The sequence below is a fragment of the Diospyros lotus genome, chromosome 5, assembly GCF_014633365.1.
Source record: "Diospyros lotus cultivar Yz01 chromosome 5, ASM1463336v1, whole genome shotgun sequence".
NCBI classification, from domain to species: domain Eukaryota; kingdom Viridiplantae; phylum Streptophyta; class Magnoliopsida; order Ericales; family Ebenaceae; genus Diospyros; species Diospyros lotus.
This window is the reverse complement of record NC_068342.1, coordinates 1,698,454-1,724,364: the sequence shown is the minus strand read 5'-3', so window position 1 is coordinate 1,724,364 and position 25,911 is coordinate 1,698,454. Positions and strand designations below refer to the sequence as shown.

Below are 25,911 nucleotides of genomic sequence, written 5' to 3'. Positions count from 1 at the left end.
CATTAATTATGTCATGAGTAAGAGGAATTGTTTTCTTTTTTTCCTTCCTTCCTCCCCATGATGCATAGAAACATTTTAAAGATGTCGTTTTGATATTTTAAAATATTTTTATTTTTAAAATATTAATAAAACATTTCTAAACCATTTTTACAATTTCAAAAAAATAATTAGACTCATAATATTAAAAATATATTTTTTATTCGAAAAACATTTTCATCCATAAAAAAGTTAGAGATAATTTTTTCATCTCTAATTAATTTTTTTAATTTTTTTCAAAAATTATTATTAAAATTTATATTTATTTTTAAATTAAATAATTATATTTTGTAATTTTTATATTAAAAATTATATTTACCAAAAAAAACCCTTATATTTTTTTATTCATGTGTTTTTTCTACATTTTCATTCAAAAAATATAATTTATCTATTTTCATTTCCATTTTCCCTTAAACCGACCTTCCTCCATCCGCTCAATCTAAACTTAATTTAAAATCCATGAAAGGGAGGGACAACAAGAAAAAAGAAATATTCTTATTATATAAAAGGGAAACATTCCAATTCCTTTATGATAAAAAGAAAATTCTATTTCCACCAAGCCGAAGGAAGAAAATTCTGACTCCAATAAGTGGCTGTCAAGTTGGTAAGAAAAATCAATCAGAGGTGAAAAAATGACATCTCAATGATGGGCTCGGGCTATGGTAAGTATGAAGTCTTAAGTTTGACCCCTTTTTATAAATGGCGTGAACATTTATAGTTATTTCTTATGCACCCAAACAACAAGTGAGGAATAAAAATGGTAGACAAAACAGCATCAAAGTTTCAAACTTTTCATGGCATGAAAGCACGTAGACACAGTTCATAACACCACTGCTCCAAAGTTGATTACATGTTTGAACAAACAACCAAAGGTAACAGATCCATTTTTAAGGTTGAAAGCATTATTAAACACAGGAAAAAACTGAGATACGCTGTCAAGCTCTTCACTTGCGTCCTCGCACTCAAGCATTCACCTGCAAGAAATGAATTTCGAAGAATCAGTTTTTTGGGAACAAATGTCAACTGGGGGTACACTGGTTTATATGAAACAACCGTATTTCAATCGTCTGAATACAGGTTTCAATCCTAGTACTTGGCAGTACAAAATTAACATAGGATTCACAAACGCCTGCCTTTCCCTGCATGGTGGTTGTGGGTGCACCAGGGGCACGCTTGTGTTTATTTTCACAATTGAAAGAGTAAAACAGAGGCATTATCTATAGATGCTTTATTGTAATAAACAAAGGAGTAAACTATAGGTGAAGAAAAATTGTGCTGGAGTTTTCATAGAAAATTTTAGCCAAGGAAACAAGGACTATCCTATATAAAATTGTTAAGGTCATTGCCATGTTGATGCTACCCGGCAACAGCAATCAGCAAACTAGGCTCTCTCTCCACACCTAGTTACGAAATAGCCAAACATGTTAGCCAACTCTATATGGGTAATGAAAGTGGTCGAGATTAGTACTCCCGATCTAAAATAACTCATTCATCATTTAATGTAGAAAGCCTTGTCAGAAAAAACTGCCATCTCTACTCTATTCCCACGAAAACAAAACTTTGAGTACCAGATACAACGGCATAACTTGAGAAGAAGAAATAGCTTTATCTGTAATGACCCCTACAACAAAATTATCATTTTTAATTCTTTTGGTAAGGATACCAGCATTTATCTTTTATTGATTAGAATTGACATTTTTGGAGATGTGAAAGGTTAAAGAAATAACCAAAGACATTTCAGCAGATAAAAACATGGGCTTCAATACCATTCATTCAAACTTTTATAGCAGTGGCAGTATCAAAGAAATTCCAAAAAGAAAGCAAGGAAATCTTGCAATCTCTCTCTTTCCTCCAAATATCTGATAAATACAAAAGGAAAAATGTGATTTCAAATCAAGGAGGGGGCATGAGAAACAAAGAATCAAAGGAGACAAAATGAAAGGAAAAAACTGTGCAAAAACATCGACATTAAGTAAAGGTGAAAAAACTATTTCCAGTTCCTGGAAAACAATGTCCCCTTTATGAGGAAGAAGAGAAAACATAAAAGCAAAAGAACCTTGTCCAAGAAATTTATATGACTAAGCTTTAACGAAAAAGTGAAGGTAAATGGACAAAAGTTCAAAACCGTCTATAAGGTAAATGGGAATTTATTTAAAGTAGAAGGTGCCCCTCTAACAAATTCCTGATCACTGAACTTAGTAGCATTAAACAACCAATTCAAGCAAGTATCTTCACAGAGTATATGGGTTCTGGACTTGAACCACATAGCAAACATAATTATCAACTGTACTGTTAACAATTAGATTAGATGATTGCATTACCACCATTCCATCCTTAATGTTGGCAGCAATGATATCCCATTTTTAACTTCACATATGTGTCAAGATAAATAACAGTAACTTAGACCCGCATTGACGCGACCACCAATCAAGACCTGGCCCAAGTCCGACTTGACCAAACCGGAACAGTATCATCAGAATAATAACATTGGAACAATATTTTAATACTTCTTAAGTTTTAGAATTCTACTTGATTTAGGATTCTAATTCATGATTCTACTTGATTTAGAATTCTACTTCATGTTTTTACTTAATTTAGGATTTTACTTCATATTTGATTAGGGTTTTATTTTTATTAAGATTCCAGTTAACTTTTATTTATGATTTATTTATATTAGAATTCTAGTTGGATTTTGTTTTTCAAATATTAGATGGATTTAGATTAGCCAAATACTATAACTATGCCTAGAATCTAGAGTTTGTAATCAAGTTTTTCTTAATCAAATTTCAACAACCTATTTGAGTTTTCTTAGCAAACCAGTCTTGTTTTTGCGTTTTCTTGAAAGTAAATCTTTGGCCATTGAAGTTTGTTCTTTTAAGGGTTTATTTTGGTGTGTTTTCTTCACACTCGTGTTACACGCTGCGTCAGGTGGTATCAGAGCGGTTCATCAACCAATCAGATGGTCAATCTTGAAGGTAACAGTAGCAACCAGCCTCATGAGAGTGATCGGGGGTTGCCCGCGGTTTGGAGAGCAATCGAAGAACAACGGAAATAACTCGTACAATGGAGCAGCAATTGGAGCGAATCCGCAACCAATTGGGCATTTTACAACGAGTTAAGGATAATCAGAACCGAACTAATGGCGTGAATCAAGCCGGCTACGTTAAACCGGGAAGACTAGCCATTAATCCTGTCCTTATTAATCCTAGAAGACCAATGATGGATGATAGTGATGATGAGGATGATCTTGGTCGTATGATAGCCAACCCTAGTGGTAAAAGGGTTAGGAAGAATGCGCAGCAACACAACCATTGGGAAAACAATGAGTATAAACTAAAGAATGGCTTTTCGATGAGTTTGGAGCTTGATTTCGAAGATTATGTTGTCCCAACAACCTCAACGTTTACAAACTCAAGTCTGATTTATGCTGCTAATATGACAGAAACTCCAAGGTTATTGACTCATACTGGGGTATTTTCCAGTCCCGATGGCTCAGGCAGTGCTTTGCAACCCAATGATGGTGACGTTTCTTCTGATCGACTTGCGACTATAAAGGAGATGGAGGTCATGATAGCAAATCCTTCTACAGTTTATTCAAACTCTGGCATAGTTGAATCGAAGGCAATAGGAACATATTCACCTTCGCGATTGCAAAAGCAAGATGGTCACATGAGTCTCTTTGTGGATAGAGGTGTTGGATCTCCCAGGCTAGTTAACTCGGATAATACAACTACTTTCGGTATTAATTTGAAATTAGATTCTAAAACTAAGAATGTTGTAGCAGCTGCTGCTATAGCTAATCAAGTGCTTAGACCAAAGGAGGATTCAAACATCAATATTTTAAGTGATAGAGAGACTGTTGGTAGTCATGGAATAAGCCTCTATTCGAAACAGTTGCAAAAGAATACTTCTCCATACAAGAAAAATCTACAGATGAATTCGAAAGCTGTTGAGAAGTCAAAATCAAGAAAACTGATGAAAAGAGAATGACCTATAATAAAATTTACCATATTAGAAAAGCACTCAACATGGAATGTTCAACGTCCTCAATCTAACAGTAATAATACAGTGGAGGCAGATGGCAACAAACATAGCGATGGTTGGACCCATGCCAACCCAGATATGGCTAAAAAGGGGAGGAATGTCTTTGCTCATGTTCCCTTAGCAAAAAAGTTCAAGCGGTTTAAGAAAATGTCAAGCAAAGGTTGCACAAATAAGAAGTATAAGACGACAGCTGACAAGCATAGAAAGCACAAGTTATTTGAGGTTGAAGATGAAGTCATGATATTCTTGAAGAAGAAACGGATTCTAGCAGGAAAGCAAAACAAGTTCAAATTAAAGAAAAATGGTCCTTACAAGATTACGAATAAGACCAATGATAATGCTTATGTTGTGGATTTGCCTAATCATACGGGTATTTTTAAACATTCAATGTGGCTAATTTCTCTTTGTACTTGCCGAACGTGGATTTGTCCTACTCGGATCAAAATTCGAGGTCGAATTTTTTCTCAAGTGGAGGTGAATGACACGGTCACCAATCAAGACCCGACCCAAGTCCGACCTGACCAAACCGGAACAGTATCACCGGAATAATAACATCGGAACAATATTTTAATACTTCTTAAGTTTTAGAATTCTACTTGATTTAGGATTCTACTTCATGTTTCTACTTTATTTAGGATTCTAATTCATGATTCTACTTGATTTAAGATTCTACTTCATGTTTCTACTTGATTTAGGATTTTACTTCATGTTTGATTAGGGTTTTATTTTTATTAAGATTCCAGTTAACTTTTATTTATGATTTATTTCTATTAGTATTCTAGTTGGATTTTGTTTTTCAAATATTAGATGGATTTAGATTAATCAAATACTATAAATATGCCTAGGATATAGAGTTTGTAATCAAGTTTTTCTTAATCAAATTTCAGCAACCTATTTGGGTTTTCTTAGCAAAACAGTCTTGTTTTTGCGTCTTCTTGAAAGTCAAGTTTTAGCCATTGAAATTTGTTCTTTTAAGGGTTTATTTTGGTGTGTTTTCTTCACACTCGCGCTACACGTTGCGTCACGCATGAACTCAAATGTTATATTGAGATTGCCAACCAATTGCATATCATCACTTCGCCCCTTTTGTTAATTTTTATTTACAAAGACAACCCTCCACCATTCCTTACAAAGCGGGGAGTCTTGTCCCCTTTATCTTTAGTTGATTAAGTAGAAAAATATGAAATGTAATCCTATCCTCCTCGCACGAAACCGAATCAAGAAATTCAAACAAAACTCTACATAAGAATGTTCCACATATCAAATGAGTGTCTATATATAAATAGATAGCATGTGAATTGGTAGTACTAAAAGATTTAGGGGATGCTGCAAATAACATGGATCACTGGTATTTGGATCATGAAATAAGGGCTTCAATCATCATCATTAGAGAAAAACAGACGCTATCCGTAGTCTTAAACAGAAACGAATGCGTTTACCTACCAGGTCAAATGCAGGATTAAAAGCTGCGTACACATAAATATAGCATACAAATCAGAACGCCTCTATCAAAATATAGAAACAATAATGAAAAATATATCCAGATCAAAGTGTAGCAAAATAACCCTTATTCAGAAGCAAAGGTGTAGAGATGAGGAACAGAAGCCAAATGACCTGATAGATGATGAGTCCGTCGTCTCAGTGAGATTGAGAAGACGAAGAGGAAGAGTGGGAGTGGGACGGATGAGGAGCGTAAATCTTGTTGTAGGCGACCTCGCCGACGAGGTAGATGCCGAAGGCAACGAGGGCGATGCCGAGGCCCGGCGTGGCGTGGCGGAGCTGGTTGGAGAGCATCGGATGCTTCCTCCACTCGTCTCTCCTCCTGAAGAACTCTCCTGTTGGTCCCACGGCCTTCCCCATGAATCAATCAATCTCTCTCTCTCTCTCTCTCTCTCTCTCTGCTGGTGTGAATCGCGATGCAGTTCCGATCGGAACTCGAAGTTGGGATTTGGCAATTGGGCCTTTAGGGCTTCAGTTTGGTCTCGGGCTGGTCGAATATGGGCCCCCACGAGATGCGAGACGTAGGGTGCTCATGATTCATATTTATTTGAGTTTAGTATAAAAAAAGTAAATATTATGATCGAATTTAAAATTTTAAATGTATAACTAACATAATTATTAAGTAAACATCGAACAAATTCAATTCAATTAAATATGGGTTTCAAAAATTATATAATTTAGAATATATCGCATGCCAAATTAATAATATTTGCAAATGCTACTTTTAACATATTTTTGAAAAAAATAATAATAAGGACGAGCTAAATTAAATAGTACAAAAACATATATAATGAAAAGTAATATCTGAAATTACTTATAATAGTGTGGATTACTACAAGATTATAAAATCGAATCTGTATTATAAAATTATATGTGTTTTTTTGGTTTCTCTTTCTCTCCGCCTAGGTGCCCTAGGCGCTAGGCCCCAACCTAGAGTGGCGCCTGACTAGTACTTAGCGTATTTTAGAACACTAAAAACATAAAATAACTAAAAAAAAAAAACCAAATGATGCCATGACTGCAAAAAATAATTACAAAATAATTAAATTAAAACGATAAAACAACAAAATAACTTTTGTTTTATAATATAATAAAAATAGAAATTATTTTTTGCAAAATAACTAATAACCTCATATAATTTTTTATTTTCAATTTTATTTATCATGTAAAAACACATATATTATAAAACAAAAAAATAGAAAAATAAAATAAAAAATAAAAAACATAAACAATGTAACGAAGAGAAAGAGAAACCAATAACCAGAGACTCAGAGAGAGAAAAAGAGAGAGGTTACGAAGGAGATGGAGCTCGTTGGCAGCGCATATGGAGCTTGACGACAAAAACATGGTGGCGGCGGCGACGCTTAGGTAGCGAGGAGAATGCAAATGGCATAGAGACGGTATTGATGAAGCTTGACGGCAATGATAGAGCTAGAGACAACGATGATAATGAGTACCGGTGAGCTGACGGCGTTAAGGCGACAGCGGCCTTAAGGTGAGAAGGGGAAAGGCTAAGATACGAAATTAATAAATAAAATACCTTAAAATCGACTGATATATAAAGCAACAAATTAGGTAGCTCAAGCGATGCAGACCATAGCCGATTAATCATGCCGGTGCCTAAGAAACCCAACTAGGGCATACTTGAGGCGGCCAGTGACCGCCTAGAACGATCTTTAAAACACTGCAAATAATATAGTGTTCAAACTAAAAGGGTAATTTTTAATAAATACACAATTAATTTTGAATGGCGAGCAATATTTCAATTAAATCGAAATAATTAAATTGGGCCTGCAAAACACTTTGGTTTGGTTCAATTTATATTTTGATTTGGTTTGATTTTCAAATTTAAGTATTTTGATTATTTTGAGGTTGGTTCTATTTTCATATTAAAAAAGGTTGAAATAACCAAGTTTGCCGAAATTTAAAAAAAAATTGCCCCTTTTGACCACAATTTTTTATTTTTCAGTTTTTTTGATCAATTTTTTTTTTATTTCTCAATTTGTTGGATATAAGTATTTATTAGATTAATTCGGTTTGATTTTTTTTAAAAATGTAGTCTATTCGAGTTTGAATAATTTGGTCAATTAGATTACAGCTCACACCTATCAATTTTACCCCAAATTTTAACGGCGGTTAAGAATTTTTAGGGGCTAAACTGCTCAAAATCCTTAATCTCAGGGGACAATATTGTCATTCTCAAAATAGAGAGGTGTCCCTTGAATTTTACCTAACATTAGGGGTGAGAATGTAATTTATACTTTTCGCTTCCGGCGTTTTGTGTGTGTAGTAGACGGCTGTTGAAGGGGAATATATATGTAAGAAGGTGAAACTCACATGGAACACATTTGTCTGCTACCTTTTCTCTTGGAAGTTCAAAACCAGAGAGAAGAAGACGAAGAAGAAGGAATGTCGATTCATCAACTCGTTCTCTCGCTTTCTTCATCTTCTTCCACCTCTTCGTCGTCTTCAACTCGGTCGTCTCCACTATTCATCGGATGTGGTAATCTGCGGAGTCTCTCCAAATCCAAATCCGTTCCCGCAATTCCACAGCGCATCTCGAATTCCATTCACTCTCGTCCAAACTTACGGCCTATCAACGAAATTTCTTCCTCAAGAAAGAAGAGAATTGTCAAGTCCAACAAGATTGCATGCTCCGCCAAGGATGTGAAGCTGGAGGTCAGATGGATGTAGTCATTGTGCTTGTATTTAAATACGGCTTCGGCTGTTGTTAAGTTAATAATTAGTGTTTTTCTTCTCTTTGGAGTTAATTTGCAGAGTTCTGAAATCGTGAAAGCGAAAAGTGTGTCCGTCGTTCTTCTGGCTGGTGGAAAGGGCAAAAGGATGGGCGTAAGTCTTGCTGTTCATTGTTTTGTATTTGAACGCACAAAGGACTGTGCATTTTATATGTGCGATATGTCCAGTCATACAATTCATCTAATTGTGATATGGCTTCATTGGTTATGGTTACGCCCGGGATCTTGAATTGCTGTTGCATATGTTACTTTTTTCATCGGACAGTATATTATTGATTTGAGCGGCAGTTATGTAGCTCTGCTTCTTTCTAATAGCAGGCAGAATTTTCATGCCGATTGATGCGGCTTTGTATACAGCTCAATTGGGCTATTAGATGCTTTAGGAGGCAGGGTGGCTCATTTAGATCTTGCACTAATTTGAAATGTGCGCTTAACCTGTAAATACATATCTACAAGGAGAAATTGGATTTGCTAAATGACAATAATTTTTTTTTCCATGTTATCATCTATATTGATACATAATCAGTAAAAATAAGATTCATCATTCAAGTAACTTCATGGATTGCTCATCAGAACAGGAATGGAACTTTAGCATCAGCCATAAATTCAGAGGTTGTGGATTCAAACACAAACTGTACATCATGCTTCAGTAATAATTAATACTGGCACTTTGTTGTTGATTGCCAAATCAGGGTTTACTTTGTAGGGGTAGGTTTGGCCCTGCTTCTTGTTTTCAAAATAAAGTAAATAAAACTGAAATGACCTTACTACTGTTGTTAACTTTCGCCCCCCACCCCCCAAAGCATTTTTAATATTTTCTATAAGAATGGTGTTACAACCCTTGCCTAGAACTCACCCTCAAAAGCTAGCTGTCAAAGGGAGGGTGCCCAAGAGGTTCTAAACCTCACACCAAGAGCCTAAACTTCCGATGTGGGACAAATCTCATACCTTGTAGTGAACCATAACATACCACCACGTTTCGCAGTCCAGCACCCACGACGGTAGGTTTTGCACTATCCACAACTAGTCTCGGACGAACATTACAATGTCAGCGTCATCTCCATCGCCGCACGATTGCAACTGTGAGGTATGGCGCTAGCTCTGATACCACTATTACACCCCTTGAGTAAAAGTCATCCCCAAAAGCTAGTTGTCAAGAGGAGGGTGTCCAAGAAATTATAAACTCCACACCAAGAGCCTAAACTTCCGATGTGGGATGAGTTTCATACCTTGCAATGGACCGTAACATACCACCACACTCCGCAGTCTGGTGCCCACGACTGTAGGTTGCGCACTAGCCACAGCTAGTCTTGGACGAACAGTGCAATGCTGACATCATCTCTGTTGCCGTGCGATTGCAACTAGGAGACATGAGGCCAACTTTGATACAACTGTTACAACTCTTGGGTAGAACTCACCCTCAAAAGCTAACTGTTAAGGGGAGAGTGCCCAAGAGGTTATAAATCCCACACCAAGAGCCTAAACTTTCAATGTGGGACAAGTCCCATACCTTAACCATAACAAATGGCTGGTTATGATTCAATGAATCCCTCCAAGACACAGCAAGATTTAATTAATTCCTTTGCAACTTACAGCTTTCTCTCAAGTTGTCCTATTTTCTTTTCTTCCTTCCTGCCCACCCTCCTTTGGGTTCTAACTGGACTTCTGTTTTTCTTATCTCCATACTGCTTTTGTCATTTTGTGTACACGTGTGCAGCCACTAGGATATGGGATTGTGCTCCATCAAGCTTAATATTATCATGAAAAATGAATTTTTTGCCACAGCCCTTTGAGCATGATGGTTTTGTACAAAGTTTAATGTAAAATGGAGCATGGCATTGGATAGGTTTATGAGCCTAACACAAAAGCAGGCCACGTAAGGATATTCCAGGCCTGACTCCATAATTTTTGGTTATGCTAGAAAGTCGAATGCTAATTCTTCCTTGGTTGACCATCTTGCAGCTCTTAACTTTCTGAAACACGCACTGAATCAGTGCAAAATTATTTTTGTAGTTGCTCTAGGTGGAATGTAGCCACCCTCATTGTGCATCTATATACTTTCATAATAAAATGCAATAAAGTGTATTTCCAAAGACGTGTACCATCTGTTGGTATTCCCACTGTTCAGTTTCTGAATTTTCATCTGCCAGATGACATTTGTTATTTTTGTGCAAATAGGCAAGCATGCCGAAGCAGTATCTTCCACTTCTTGGCCAACCAATTGCTTTGTACAGGTAACTTGCCACTATTCATCTGATCTCTTGACAGTCTTATCCACCATTTTCTTGTTGACCAGATATAAGGGGACTTCCTGAAGTCAGTTTCGTTGTCCCTATTTAATGATATTTAAATCATATTGTGAGCAGCGTCAATCAAATTTTATAATGTACCTAGAACCTCCAGGCATCATGGATAGACTCCATTAAATAAACTTACAGGGCTATGTAAAATAAATAATAAATGATGATGAAAAGGTTCTCAGATGAAGCAGCGAGTGTTGAACACTGAAAATGTAATACAACATTCAAGGTCAGGTCTATAGCTCTATTCAATGAAACTAGTAATTAACACGAATTTCAAAGATCATTATGAATTATGTAGACCAAAGCTACTGAAGTAGACATTATACTGGTAAGAGTGCTAGTTGCTGTTCCTTGATTCAACAGATTGAACTGGTGTTATTAAATTATGTATATCTTAGAAAAAAATTCCTCTGTAGACTGTATGTTGATAAACAGACTAGTGACAAGCTCTCACTTATTCAATTTTTCCGTCATGCGTGCTTGAGACTGAAGTGATTTAGATATGGGGTCACCTGCGCACTCCAGGAATCAAACTTAGCTGGTTTTAGTGATTCAATTTATTGAACCAGACTGAATGTCCTTCTCTTTCTGAGTTGAACCAGTTCAACCAATTAGTTCGGTTTTCTTCTGATTAATATGATGTAAACTGCAGCTATACTACATGAGAAGAACATAGCATACGTAGGAAAAGATTTGGGGGGAACAAGTGCAACATTATTCATCTAGCTGACTGGCCACTGGTCGGTAGAATATCCTAGTTTAAGTATATTGTATTGACCAGAAATCTAAACTGCACCTAGTGGAATTAAGGCTTATGATTCTTGTTGTTGTTGTTCTTGTCTTCTTGTAATATCTTAAGCATTATTTAGCTTACATGTCGAGCACATGCTATTCATCATCTAGCACATGCAAGTTGCAGCCTAGGCAACTCAAGATTTGAAGTGAATTCTGTGTATATATGTATATATGTATGTATTTTTCTGGTCAAATCTTGGCCTAGATAGTTAGTTCCAAGGCAGATACTGATGAATAATGATTTGGTATACAAACATTGCTATGAAATGTCTAAAATGGTCTTTATTCTGCTATCTGCTTATGCTATGGTTTGTGCTGTCTTTTTTGCAGTTTCTACACTTTCTCACAGATGATTGAAGTGAAGGAAATAATTGTAGTTTGTGATCCTTCTTACAAGGACATTTTTGAAGGTTAGATTCTTCTCTATGAGTTACATGCAGAGACATTTATTTTTTTTATTCCTTGGGTGTTTCGGGCTGTACATTGTTTACTTTCTTTACTGTAGCAAGTGTTTGAAAAAGGTGGTGTTCCCTTTCTCAGCCATCAAAGAGAAGGTCCATATAGACCTGAAGTTCGCATTACCTGGGAAGGAGAGACAAGATTCTGTATACAGTGGACTTCAGGTGCATGCATTGTTTATTGAGTTAATTTGGTTACAATATGTATCTTTTATTTCTACTCAATGTCTTTAGTTTCTTATGTATTTGTTTCACTCATTGTTTACTTTCTTTAGTGTTGTTATGTTTGAAAATTCTATGATTAGGAAGCTTTTTCTTACAAAGAGAGAGCTCTAGCATTGAATTTTGGGAGAGTGAAAAGATATCTGCAGTTGATTATTTTTATATCAAAATTATTTAGTTTAAGTTTTATTTTTGGATTAATCAAAGTTTTGTTAGACCATTCTTTAATTTGGAAAGAATTGCAAATATCCAAGGTATGATTGGTCTGTTGGAGTGTGGGATCTCTTAGGCCTAACAGGTTGTCAGCTGGTTAATTGAATGAAGTTAGTTTTTCCATATGTCTTAGAAAGAAGTTATGGTTTAACCAGCATGCAATTTTATGTTTGGTGATGCTGCCTAGTCTACAGTGTTAGTTTAGTTCCACTAGGTGCCTGAACTGTGCCCTGAATATGATAAAACTATTCCAAGTAATGCAGAGCTTATGAGATTTTCCTGCATGCTTTAAGTTTTGATAATTCGATTAGTACTTGATATTTTTCTGTTTTATTTGGTACAAATCTTTTTCTCTAACCAATGGATGCCATTATCTGTTTACAGGTAATTGATTTGAAGTCTGAACTTGTATGTATACATGATTCTGCTAGACCTCTGGTGACCTCTGGAGATGTCAAAAAGGTTTGCTGGCTATCAGGAACTTCCTTCTTATTCTTTTCCAAATCTTGTCAGCACACTGCTAATGATTATTTGGCCTACTTCAAGGAGGACTGTGTTTTTTGGGGGGCCTCATCTTCCTTCTGTTCTGTATACATGTTCAAAGTTCAAACCATACAAATATGAGAAAGGTTAAAGCAACAAGCCAAAAAAAAAAAGAAAGAGAAGTAAAAACGAAGTGATAAGGTGTTCCCGTAAAGCTATGTTTAATTGCAGGGTTCTTCAAGTTCTGACATTTAGATGTCAAACCTTTGCTGCAGTAAGAACCGTTATCCATTGGAGCTTTGTTATTCAATTTTCAATGACCTTACAACAGTTATTGGTGGAACATGTCATATACCAAATTTTATGTTTCGTAACACATTATTTTAAAATATTTGAATTGTAACGTAACTGTTGGTTTGGAGTTGAGAAATTTTTGTTATTTCATGTTTGAAAAAATTGTTTATGTGAGAAGCTCCAACTTCTTCTCTTCCACAAAAGAAACAGATTCTGCGTCATATAATTTTTTTTATGTTGGCCAAATGTAATTAAGAATTTCAAAAACGCTTTTACTTAAGGGCATTTTTAAGCTAATACACAGCACAGCCAAAAAGGCACCAAATCTTTCAGAATAGCTTCACAACTTATGCGTCAGTTATTTCAGGATAACTGTCCTTGCCAGTTCAGAGATGCAACATTATGATGAGAATCAGTTTTCTTTTTTTCGTCAGGTTCTGAGGGATGGTTGGTTGAATGGAGCTGCAGTACTTGGTGTTCCTGTAAAAGCTACAATAAAGGAGGTACTAGTGCTAGTTACTTTTGCACGTAAAATTTTAGATGAGATTTTTGTCTACTCTTTTCTTTTGGACTTTTTCATGAGTAAATAACTTTGTTAAGTTCTTTCTATTGAAATGGTTTTCAACTGTCTTGTCTGCTTGATTGTGAATTAATACGGAATGTAAACTATATCAGTTAAATAAATTTTTCCTTCTTGTCTGTATTATGAAATGTAAAACTAATTTGCAGCTTCTGTGCAGGCAAATAGTGACTCATTTGTTGTGAGAACTTTAGACCGGAAAACACTTTGGGAAATGCAAACCCCACAGGTTTACAGTTGAAAATGTTCAAAATTCACTTGATAATTACAAGCAAAAATATATTTATGCATTAGATAGGATAACTGTATATGTTACCTTTTCTCCCAGGTCATCAAGCCAGAGTTGCTGAAGAAAGGTTTTGAACTTGTAAATAGGTACTATATAAGCTGGTGTTATTCAAGTCTCTTTATTCTATCTAAAATTGTATTCAACCCTCAAGTTATTGCATATTCCACATAAAAATGACTAAAAAATAAAATAAAATTATAGGTAAAATAACAGTTTTTGGGCATAAAGAAAAACGTTTATTGTTTTTGATTCTATCTTCCCTATTGTCAGTGAATCATTTCCTGTTTAATTAGTGAAATGTAATTTGTTGTAGAGTGCTATGAGCTTTGGTGTTTGCTTGCCTGGTTAAGCTGCCCAAAGTCCTGCCAAAGCTCTATTCATCTGTCACTATAAGTTTTTAGATTGAAGTGGGTTACAATTGCTACAGCCTACAGGTAGATAATTAAAGATCTTTAAAAGAGAAGTCATTTAAGTGTCAAAGTCATTAAGTCTGCAACATCATTTCCAGTCCGTATAGACCCAGATTTAGACAAATTTTGTCTTATGAATCCTTTGCTGCTATACGTGATGGCCCATTTAACACAAGTTGATCGTCTAAAAACAAGCTATGTGGTTAAAGAAGATTTCTTTGTTGCTGGCATGTTTGAAGGCAATTTTGTGACTGAGTATATAAGAAGGATCTAGTTTCTCGGAGGCAAAAGTGAGAGTACTCCCCCGACCCTCATAAAGTGGGGAGTCTTATGCACTAGGGACACCCTTCTTTAAAGAGAGACTAGGCTTGCCAAGTTGATATTTATTTATGTTTTCTTGCTAAAACAAACTATCTAGAAAGAATCATGCTAGGTGTATACCCATTTTGTACATCTTAGACTACATAAGGGGGTATTATGACCAAAATATCTTGTGCCTCACATGTGCCTCACGCGCCTCTATACGCCTCATGTGAGGTTTTTTTGTCATAATACCCCCTTATATAGCCCAAGATGTACAAAATAGGTGTACCAATAGCATTTTCCATAGAAATTAGCACCCTGGCCCTACCTAGCAAATCTTTTGGTTAGATTTCACATTTCCCGCCAGCATTGTCTATCATTAGTTGTATGAGTTTCTTTACATGTAGAAAACTATATGCAGGCAATACCTTATACTTCTCTTTATCGTAAAGATATTCCGCAGTCCTTTGTAGTTCACTCAAGCAAGTGAGATGATGAATTCCCATCAGAAAATTGACATTTGTTCTAAAGCTCATCAGTTATCAATTACTCATTGTTAAACCTTGAACAAAAGTTTATGTTTCAAGCATTTCTGCAGGGAGGGCCTAGAAGTCACTGATGATGTATCCATTGTGGAGCACCTCAAACATCCTGTATACATAACTGAAGGATCTTACACCAATATCAAGGTAGCGGAATTTGCTCAAAGGTCTTCAGATAAAAATTGGGTCATTTAAGTAATTTAACTTCCAAACATTGCTTAAGGATTTGGGCACGTGCTTTTGACTAGTCATTGTTTCGATACATACATGGGCATAGGTCAGATTAGAGCTTATAATAGTTGTTCTCTAGGCCAAATCTATATTTTAATTTTTTTTTATGTGATCACTTGAATTTTTTATTGTTTTAATTACACTTCTGAATTTACATTTTTAAGTCAATCTAATCCCTATACTTTGATCTTTTTTTTCATGTGGTAACTTGAACTTTTTATTGTTTTGATTACACCTCTGTACTTGCATTTTCGAGTTAAATTAACCTTCTATACTTTGACATGCAAAAAAGAGCGGAATTAAATTGACTCATTTCACTTTATTTTTATTTTTTTTTTACATGTCAAAGTATATTGAGTTAAATTTATTCGAAAATATAGATATAAGGGTATAATTGAAACAATTAAAAGTTTGGGTTGACATACAAAAAAATGTCAAAATATAAATATTAAATTAACTCAAAAATATAAATTTAAAAGTGTAATTAAAATAATAAAAAACTCATGACAGTCAAAAGTATGAGGTTAGCCTTGTTGTCTATTTATTTCTGAACATCTATCAAGAATACAATAACTGGCTTTACTTCATTTTGCTTATGAACTATTATGATGAAATTTTTCATGCCCACAGGTTACGACCCCTGATGATTTATTATTAGCGGAAAGGATATTGAACACAAGCTCCGTGGTGGCATCATAGTAAATATCACTCTTCTTCCCCCAGAATTCTGTTTTTTTTTTGGCACTGTAACTGTTCCGCTCTTGAGGCCAATCCTTGTTGAAATGCATATTATAAAAAGACAATTTTTATGCAGACGATTTAGGCAAAATGCAGTTTAAATATTGTGTCCGCTCATTAACATGTTCTAACTCTCTCGCCTAAAAGATTTGGTAAAACTTATATTTTTATTTTTTTATATAATTACTCAAATTTTTTATTTTAATTATATTTAAGATCTTGCATTTTCAAGTCCATATAACCTTTGTATTTTAACGTAAATATATAACATATATTTCATTATCTTATTTATCTTTTTTATTTTTTTACACATAAAAAGTAAAAAAATTAAAGTAATTTAAAAATATAAGTTTATAGATATAATTAAAATAATAAAAAATTTAAGTTGACACGTAAAAAAAATATCAAAGTATAACGATTAAATTGACAAGAAAATCAAGTTTAAGGGTGTAATCGAAAAGGAAAAAAAAACTTGAATAGCTATAAAAAAAAAATGAAAGCAAAGGATAAAAATATGGCCAAAAAAATTTAAAGTCTAAATCCTGCTAATAGAAGCCGTGTCCTGATTGGAAATTATGGTATCTCAAATCATGAAGCAAACTAGTAGTTAGAAGTAGCAGCGGGTGGGAACCTTATTGGGCATATAGCGGAGGGTGGGAAAAAATGGTTGGAAACGCAGCATCGTGATCCGATCGGTTATGTGGTAAAGGCTGCACGTTTTGTGTTTTTGTGATGAACAAGGTTTCATTCGGGCTTTTGCCATGGTTTGGTTTGGTTTGAACCATGAATGGAATCAGAATTATTCCTTTAAAAATTAAAACGAAATCATTTTTTAATTTTGGTTCAAAAATAGAATTAGAACCAAAGATTTATGTTTCAATTCTGGTTCTTAAAAATAAATAACCGAAATAGGAACAAGATTCCAATTTCAATTCAAACCATAATAAAAAAAAAAAACTATTTAAATGTGCAACAATCAAAAATAATATTTTAGCCGATGCACATTTAAATGATTTTTTTTTTTTTTTTTTACAATTTGAATCGAAACCAGAATCCAATTCCAGTTTTAATTATTTATTTTTAAAAATCAAAATCGATCCTAAGTCTTTGATTCTGTTTTCAATTTTTAAATCAAAACTAAAAAGATAATTTCGGCTCAGTTTTTAAAGGAATGAATTCAGTTCAAATTGATCCATGGTCAGCCCTAAGTTCCATCTTCTAATTCAAGGAGTAGGAACATAACAACATGTTCTAATGAAAGGGAGAAAATGTCCCAAAATCTTTCCTTTCCTTATTCTTTCGCATAAAAAGATCAGGTTAAATATAGAGAACTGCAGAAATTCAGCTGCATATAAAGCTTTACATTCTTCTCTTTGGTTACATCTGAATCCATAAAAAAATGGCTCTACATATGGTAAGAGACAAAAACACTAAGAGAAATATGTTTTAAGAAAAAATTGGGGTGGGGCAAGAGAGAATCACATTTCGCTTCAAACGTCGCATCTCTTTCCTTTCAATCTTCTTCTGGAACCTTCTTGTTTCTTCCATCATCTTTTCAACCTATTCTCAATCCTCTTCGGCTTTGCACACTCTCCAAACCATGCAAATCGCGCACCTTTGCGTGGACGGACTGGGTTCCCTTGTTTAATCTGATTGAATCGATTGAGTACGTAGGTTAAATCAAATCTCCTTTGTTTTACCCAAGTGTGTGTGTGTGTGGAAATTCCCAAACAGCATACCTTTGCCCCTTTGGGAGGCTTGGAACTATTCCAACAGAAAAGACCACTGCAGCCTCCTGCTCCTGCTCCTGCCCCTGCCCCTGCCCCTGATTCATATCCCCTGTAGAACAAACAAGAGAAGAGAATTAAGGCCGCCCCCCTTCAATTGTAGAAAATAGCCCTTATTTTTTGAGAAAAATAACATCTGCTAAAAGCAGAAAACAAGACACTATGTTCAGATAAGATCATTTTCCAAATCGAAACATAAATACTCTGTTTCCCTGTATTTTTCATTTAAAAGAACACCAATTTTCAGCCCAACATATTTAATAATTTTAGGTAAACAAACAAGATTGCCCTCGATAAATTATGATAACTACCATCGTGCTGCCTTTGTATTCAACAATTGAACACGTTTGTCCAATTTTTTGTGTAAAAGTTCACACGAGAGATGAAAAAAAAAAAAACATATTCTACAAACCAAACAAGTCCTTAGTTTTTATAAAACTGAATAAATTTGCAAACTGCTGTAAGAGATTTAAAATTGATATGGGATAACAACATTTTTTGACTATCCATTGGATTGTTATACTCAACGGTGTAGAGAATAGAATAAAAAAAATTCAAATCTTGTATCCAAATATCAATAACCAAAATAAGAATAATTCCTAAACTGGTCGGGCCTTTTTTGGTGCTAGGTAATTGGTGAAGTATTTATATACTCACAATAATAACCTAATTTGAATCATTCCTAACTGTGAAGTATTTATATACTCAAAATTTTCTACCCAGCGGAAAATGAAAAACTTAACATCCTAATCTTACTAAACTATGAATTCTACTACAAAACATTCCTAATTATCTAAATGGAACTATGAAATTCTAGAACAATTGAAGTAAAATTTTTTAGAACAGTTAGGACTCTTCGTCTCCATCACTCTTATCATCAAAAAACTAAGATGGTATCTAGCTTCCTGTTTGCTGAATGAAACAGATACCTATCTCTAAAAGAAGGCATGTTCAGAAACCATGCTCCAGCATGCCCCACACAGCTTTTGGCCACTTATTGGCATATCCTAAATATTGAGAACAATTACTTCAGATTATGTCTGATGAGGAGTCTTGTCTTCCCCAATGGTCCCTTGGATTTGTATCTTATGTGTTTCAACGAACAGCAAGAACATATCAGAGAGAGAATAAACGATTCCCTGCAAGTACATTCGAGCCTACAACTTTTCATTCCCAAGTAGAATTTGCCTGCATTTGGCCAAGTAACACTTTTGCTCATGGAAGGCTCACCAACTTGAAAGAAATCCCAACATCATAATAGGTGACAATAATTGACAGCATTCAAGCTATATATCCTTCCAATATCATAGTACTACCAGCAATAACCTCAATAACTTGACAGGGAATGCAAAATGGTTTTTATCAAGCAAATAGACAACTAATAAGAACTTAGTTGCATATGCTAAAAAGAACTAAACTATATGGACAAGCTAGTGATATGCATACCAGCCCATGAGTCCTAAAAGTTTAAAAATAAAGTTATTGGATGTATAAAAGATTTCAATATTGGAGAGCACAGAAGCCCTCCAAACAGAGGTGTTTGACTCCTAAACTGTCTTCTGAAGAAATTCAGGTAATTTTTGTTCACAAATTTGTTAATTTAGATACTTAAACATTACAGAGAGATTCCCAACCAAATTCATGATTGACCTTAGGTCTGTACTGCATCTCATGAAACTTAATCAGGCTATAGGTGTTAAACTTGATCACGCATCAAATTCCAAACAGAAGTTCAATAATCATATGCTAGTACATTGGCTATATATGGAATCAGGAAAATTATAGGCACATACACACAAGATATAAAAGATTTGCCAAGAACTTACATGTTGTCTTTGCCGATATTTCCCATAAAGCTACTATTATGCAATAAGCTTGGAGAGATGGGGCACTGATCCATCCTTTTACTAAGCTGGTCCTTCTGGACTGTCTTTGGATCACTAATCTTCAAAAGCTTGAATTCTTGAGTTAACTCATCTTCCCAATGCTGGGAGGATAAATCCATGGAATTCATGGATTCCATTTGATTCTGAGAGTATATGCCTTCTTGAGGCAGGATTTGGTTCTTCTCAGGTTTCAAACGACTCAATGACCCAGGAGTACCTTTCTCAACAGCTTGTAACCATGCAGTTTCTAACCTCTGTTCATGGATAATAGACTCTATTCTCTGCATCGGAATCCTCTCATTTGTGTGACTTGTTTTAGCATTCCCTTCTACCAATGGAATTGGTGATCCAGCAGCAGGCTGAAAGGTTCCACCCAGCCTACCTTCAGAATCATCGAGGCTTCTTCTAGGCATGTCTAGTGCACCCTTATGCAAATCAATATCAGAATAACCATCTATGGCATTGGAAGAAATTGCTTTTCTTTCCCTATTAATTAACTCAGTCGTATTGATCTGATTCCCGTCCAAAGAATATGGCAAACCAACTTCTTTTCCATTATTCATGGAAGTTTCATGTGAAAACAGAATGATTCTGACCTCTACATTGAACTGCAAAACAATTTCAAATGAGTTTGTGATACTGCTTAAAAACCTTTCAGCTCTGGTTTTGATGTCCTTATCCCCAAACGCAACATAAGCAACAAAAATACCTGCAACTAGGAAAAGTTAAGACTTCAGAAAATAGCTTCCCAAGTAAGAACTGTGTAACAATTCTAAACTGTTAAAAGTGGCTTTTCAAATACAAAATGCAGAGAAAAATCCATCAACTTCATTATTCTGAAACTGCCAGCAATTTTGTGGCAAAATCAATAGAATTTTTTTCTCTTATAAATGAAAGCTAACTGCTCATGAGCAAAGAAATTCAGAAAACAAACATAACATAAACTGTCTTTCGTACAATCTGTTCTGCAGCATTGTACATTGTATTTGAAGAAGAAGATGAATGAAACATGCAGAAAGGAGTGCTAACCTTCAACCTCAGATAGAGAGATAAGCTTTCCATGAGTAAAAAGCAGTTGCCTTAGTGTCTTTGAATGGCACCTCTCAATACATTGCAACCAGATATTGTCCAACTTATTTGAGATAACTGACAGATTGCCACTTATAAATCGGCTTTGGGGGTGTTTGGGAATATTAGCACCGTTATCTAGTAGGAGACTCTCTTGATTAGTCACATTTTCAACACCAGCTTTAGGCAAAGAGGTAGCAGAGGTTAACTTTTGGGGTGGAAAGTGAATGTCAGGTCTCTGCCTTTGGGCAGTAGATGAATCCTCCTCAGTTGTCTTTGAGCTCTGCCTCCTACTGCTCCCTGACTGAGTTGCATCTGATGAAGGCACTGATCCTAGCTGTAATAGGGTTGCTGTGAACCATGTGGAGCGCTCACTTGAAACTCTCAGCTGTTTCTCAGCCTCCGATAGAAGCTTCAAAGCATTCTTCAGTCTGTCTAGCTCTGCTTCAGTCACTGAGAAACATTTCCACAATCAAAAAGTTGGCTTAGGACAGCAGATAATAGCCAAATTGAAAACATACGAATTTAAAATTAAACAGACCTTTTTTTGTGAAGTTTTTATGTTAGGTAAGTAACTTCACTGACCAAAAATGTGAGAAGAAAATCCATTAATTAAAAAAAGTACTGGCTGATTTATAGTACATTTTGGCATATGATGGATTAACGATGGTGGATACAAGAGAATAAAAAGTGATATCACATAAATGCTTTGAATATAATGAACCCCCAAACCATCTGTGCTCATAACATATACATACATCATTAGTGATGCAACAGTCATATTGTCACAAACACATTGAGAATCCAGTTAAACTTGTTGAATAATGCTAACATAATTTTTTAACAGCATGCAATCCATTAACTCAGCACAATCCAAATAATCACACTGAATCCTCACAGTAGTCATGTAAGGAATTATGAATTCCCTTAACGTTCCACTCATACGAATATCAGCAAAACCAATTATCAACCCCTCAGTGACTTTAGTACCAATTAAGCCTATGACCCAGCAAGATCCAGTCTATCTGGACATATAATGGGAAATGAAAAGAATTATATCATTCCCAGTGCAATTAGACAAAGGCATCAAGTTACTTTTAGGAAAAAGACAAAAAAAATCAAGTTGCTATGAGTTAACTAGCAAAGGGCAATGCTTATAATCTCCATTATAGTGTTTCATGCACAGGCTAGTTAAAGCTTCCAAAGGTAAAATGAATGAACTTATTATGTTACTAGATGGTGTCCACTGGAAATACGAGCTTTGAAATAAGAAAGATGACTGAATGCTTGGACCAATCAGTTAATAGGCAGTTCAGTAGCACCTTGAAAATGTGGAGCTCGGAATCTTCTATATCCAAAAATTAACGACATTAAAGAACAACAATGAAGTGAGTGCACTTACAACTTCTCCCACCCAAGAGTGAACCATTACACTTGGAATCTATGATGTGGTATGTCCCAGCAATAATATCCATAATAAGGGCGGCCAACTGAGACATCACCACCATTGGATCAACCCCTGAGTCCATCAACTCTCTGGCTCTCTTAACAGTCTCTGCAGTTTCCGATGACATGGCTAATTCCAAAAGCTCCAGTAGTTTCTCATCTGAAACCACCCCAACCTGCATCAAACAATGCAAACCAAATCAAATATGAATCCTCTAACTAAACTAGTAATAACGCATAACAGGGGCCATAATATGCTAGTATTGTGAGTACCAGAAAAGAAGAATGAACAAAGCGCCAATGTCAAATGAAAGAAGGCCATAACAGCTAAACAAAAAATAAGTATCTTAGTCGTGAGATTAAGACTTGTTGTTCAGTCGTGGCCAAGATCATACATTATCAACCACGTCCACTCATTAAAAACATAAATTACTAAATCGGATGCACGCCACCAGGATAGCATATCCATGGTGTAAACTCTATTTGGTAGAAATTCAATTAGAAAAATAATAAAGAATTGAAAATTAAAGGATAAATGTAAAGGAAGCAACGCTAGAACAACTTACAAATTCATTTACAAGAGATGTCGTGATTCTTTTCCCAAGCAAACTAAGCTGGTCTAACATAGTTTCAGCATCTCGAAGTGAACCATCAGCATTCAAAGCAATCAAATCCAATGCATCTGATTGAACATCTAAATTCTCATCAGCAGAAATCTTTCTCAACCTGGTCACCATGTCACTGTCCCTGATTTTGTTAAACAAATACTTTTGGCAGCGGGACAACACAGTACGTGGTACATTGTCAATGTCAGTTGTTATGAATATGAACACAACACGTAGGGGTGGTTCCTCAAGGAACTTGATAAATGCTAGCCAAGTCTTGGAAGGTAACAAGTGACACTCATCAATAATAAAAACCTTGCATCGTGAACGTGCTAATGAAGGCCCTACAAGCAAGTCTTTCAAAAGGTGCCTAACTCTATCAATTCCCTTCTTACTGGTGCTATCAACTTCTCTCAGATCGCTACTCTTACCAGAGATGAACTCAGTGCATTCCCTGCAGACCCCACATGGTTTGGCTTCATCAGTGGCAAGACAATTTAAGGCAGCTGCAAAAATTCTGGCCGTAGATGTCTTCCCAGTCCCACGTGGACCATGGAAGAGATAAACAGGGGCAATTCTCCCCCTTGTGATTGCGTTCTTAAGTGACTGAACCACAATGTTCTGCCCAATCAGTTCTTCAAAGAACATTGGTCTGTATTTCTGACTCAAGCTTCTGATGTTTTCTGGTGTACTTTCGGTTTCTGCATCCCCATTTAAAGCTACGAGCTCTAATCCTTCCTGACTCCTACAACTTGATGACCACCTCCTCCCATCCAACCGACTCAAGGCTTCCAAATCTAGCTCCCCATAATTTGTGGAGAGCTCATCATCACTGTCCCCAGTTTCTATAGACGATCCTCCTTGCCCATCCCCACGATTGGTTAGCAAAGGTACAACACCCTGAGCTGTTCTGGAAGCAAGTCTCTTCTTTTTGGAACTGGAGGATGATCCCCTATGACGCCTTTGATACATAGTTTGGCTTCCACAAAAGATGCTACTTCCTTTTCTCCTCAAAGTATCTGACAGTGAAGGAGAATAACAACTTCCACAAGCTCCCCTATGCTTTGGGGTTGCCCTCTTTGACCAGTAGCAAGGAATCCCACATCCTTGACGACCTGGCAAATCTAACTGATCATCCACCTCATCATCCCCATCATTTAAGGACGCAGTAGTAGCATCCCAAGACCCAACAGTGCTTGGATTCCGATTTACATATCTGTTGTAAGAACTTGTTGACAATGCCGGAGTACTATTGTACGTATAAGATGAGTCTTCTTTTCTACTATTTCTCAACAATTTAGATGAGTGAGGCCAATTCTTGTTTTTAAGTCTGGCTAGCAATGGTGAGGCTGCAGAAATTCTTTGCAAATCCTCCGAGTTGTAGTAGTCCTCTGTATCATCCGATTGATCAACCAAGCTGGCCGAGTCCTCACGGCCCAAAGCCTCTAAGGGTTGCCTGGAATACCTCCTATTTTCCACTATTTGCTGTCTCAACGCCATAGCCAAATGCTTATTAACCTTCGATTTCTTCTTAATCGAATTCCGTCTAATCGATGGCGCAAGGTTTGTATCTTTGCATTTGAAGAGCTTCGAAGCGTACCGATCGGCAATATAAGTGTCACTCTTCGAGTCGCCGCCATTTTGCGCATCGCTCAAGCTGTCCTCTACACTCTCCTCCGGAACCGAAGACGACGAGGAGCCATCATTCCCGTCGTCACGGCCATCGCCCTCTGGTCTCTGCCGCCTCTTCTCCTCCGACTTCGCCGTCGTGGCGACGCTCTTCTCGCTCGAGGACCTCTGACCAGTCCTCCAATTGTGCAGAAATATCTTCCTGTCCCTAGCAAACGGAGACTGATACTGCAAAATCCTACCAGCATCGTCTCCGCCGCCACCGCTGCTCCTGTGGCGGTGGTGCGAGTAGTACTGATCCTGGTTCGAAGATGAAGCCACATTGGCCGCCGCCGCGGCAGCAGCAGCGGATCTGGCGGTGCTGAGCGGCGACCGCCAGGACGAGGTCGTGCCGGGATCTCTCAGCACCCGAGCTGCCTTCCGGATTTGCGTCAACTCCTTCTTCAAATGCAGATTGCTCGGATCAAATCCACTGCCTCGGCCCCGCATTTCTGACATCACTGCAAATCAATGAAAACAACTACTCCAAAAACCTCATTTACACATCACACATAAATTTATATGCACAGAGCGACACCAGTGAAGTGAATGAATGGAAGCATGGTGGATACAGAGGAGACGATTCGCAGATCTCTGAGAGCGAATACTGATTATTTTCTAGTAAGAGAGAGAGAGAGTGAGAGAGAGCGCAACTTAGGGTTTGATTTGAATGAAGCGAGCAATAATGGCTGAATATCGAGATGAAAATGCGAAAACTCCCTCCAATCCCGCCGAGACAAACTTTCACTGTTTTCACATCAACACACGCACACACAGACACAGACACAGACACACAGAGAGATTCTCTCTCTCTCTCTCTCTCTCTCTCTCGCTATCTATATTTCATTTCATTACACTCCACGGGCTCTGTCCACCTCCCCGTTTTCTACTGTTTTCCCGGAAATTTTCCATAATCCATAGATATAAGATTTTAAGAAACATTTCTATCCAAATTCACTCCAAATTGCTAAATTAGGGCTTCTTGATTGAGTTTTTAATTTTTAAAATTTCTACAATGAGTAAAGAGATGTCAAAAACATTCAACAATTAATTTTTAGTATCGATGAGTTAATATCGATAAAAAATAGAGACAAATAAGTAAATAGACAAAAATATGTTACCGAAATTATTAGAGAAAATTAAGGGATGACTAATCAAAATGATTAGTTTACTCTTACATTGATTTTAATAATAATGTTATTATTCGATGAAATTTATAAGCATATTGTTTTAAAATTTTTTAATTTTCAAAAT

At 36.2% G+C, this 25,911-nt stretch overlaps 3 protein-coding genes across 3 annotated transcripts; 1 reads left to right on the top strand and 2 right to left on the bottom strand.

Moving 5' to 3' along the window:
• Positions 1-797: 797 nt before the first annotated feature.
• Positions 798-6,034, bottom strand: LOC127802792 (NADH dehydrogenase [ubiquinone] 1 beta subcomplex subunit 3-B-like). Its single transcript, XM_052338816.1, has 2 exons — positions 5,695-6,034; positions 798-1,010 (listed from the first exon to the last, which is right to left on the bottom strand). Exon 1 carries the CDS (start codon positions 5,938-5,940, stop codon positions 5,719-5,721), a length of 222 nt encoding a protein of 73 aa, XP_052194776.1. The 5' UTR covers positions 5,941-6,034; the 3' UTR covers positions 798-1,010; positions 5,695-5,718.
• A 1,878-nt stretch (positions 6,035-7,912) lies between these two features.
• On the top strand, positions 7,913-16,288 carry LOC127801084 (2-C-methyl-D-erythritol 4-phosphate cytidylyltransferase, chloroplastic). Its single transcript, XM_052335932.1, has 11 exons — positions 7,913-8,259; positions 8,359-8,430; positions 10,515-10,570; positions 11,765-11,844; positions 11,975-12,057; positions 12,712-12,789; positions 13,539-13,607; positions 13,845-13,913; positions 14,013-14,059; positions 15,285-15,375; positions 16,090-16,288. The coding sequence occupies exons 1-11, from the start codon at positions 7,918-7,920 to the stop codon at positions 16,156-16,158; spliced, it is 1,056 nt and encodes a 351-aa protein (XP_052191892.1). The 5' UTR covers positions 7,913-7,917; the 3' UTR covers positions 16,159-16,288.
• A 1,231-nt stretch (positions 16,289-17,519) lies between these two features.
• On the bottom strand, positions 17,520-25,500 carry LOC127802660 (protein STICHEL). The gene is made up of 6 exons (XM_052338599.1): positions 22,951-25,500; positions 22,341-22,560; positions 20,900-21,391; positions 19,811-20,579; positions 17,937-18,036; positions 17,520-17,846 (listed from the first exon to the last, which is right to left on the bottom strand). The coding sequence occupies exons 1-6, from the start codon at positions 25,114-25,116 to the stop codon at positions 17,745-17,747; spliced, it is 3,849 nt and encodes a 1,282-aa protein (XP_052194559.1). The 5' UTR covers positions 25,117-25,500; the 3' UTR covers positions 17,520-17,744.
• Positions 25,501-25,911: the final 411 nt, after the last annotated feature.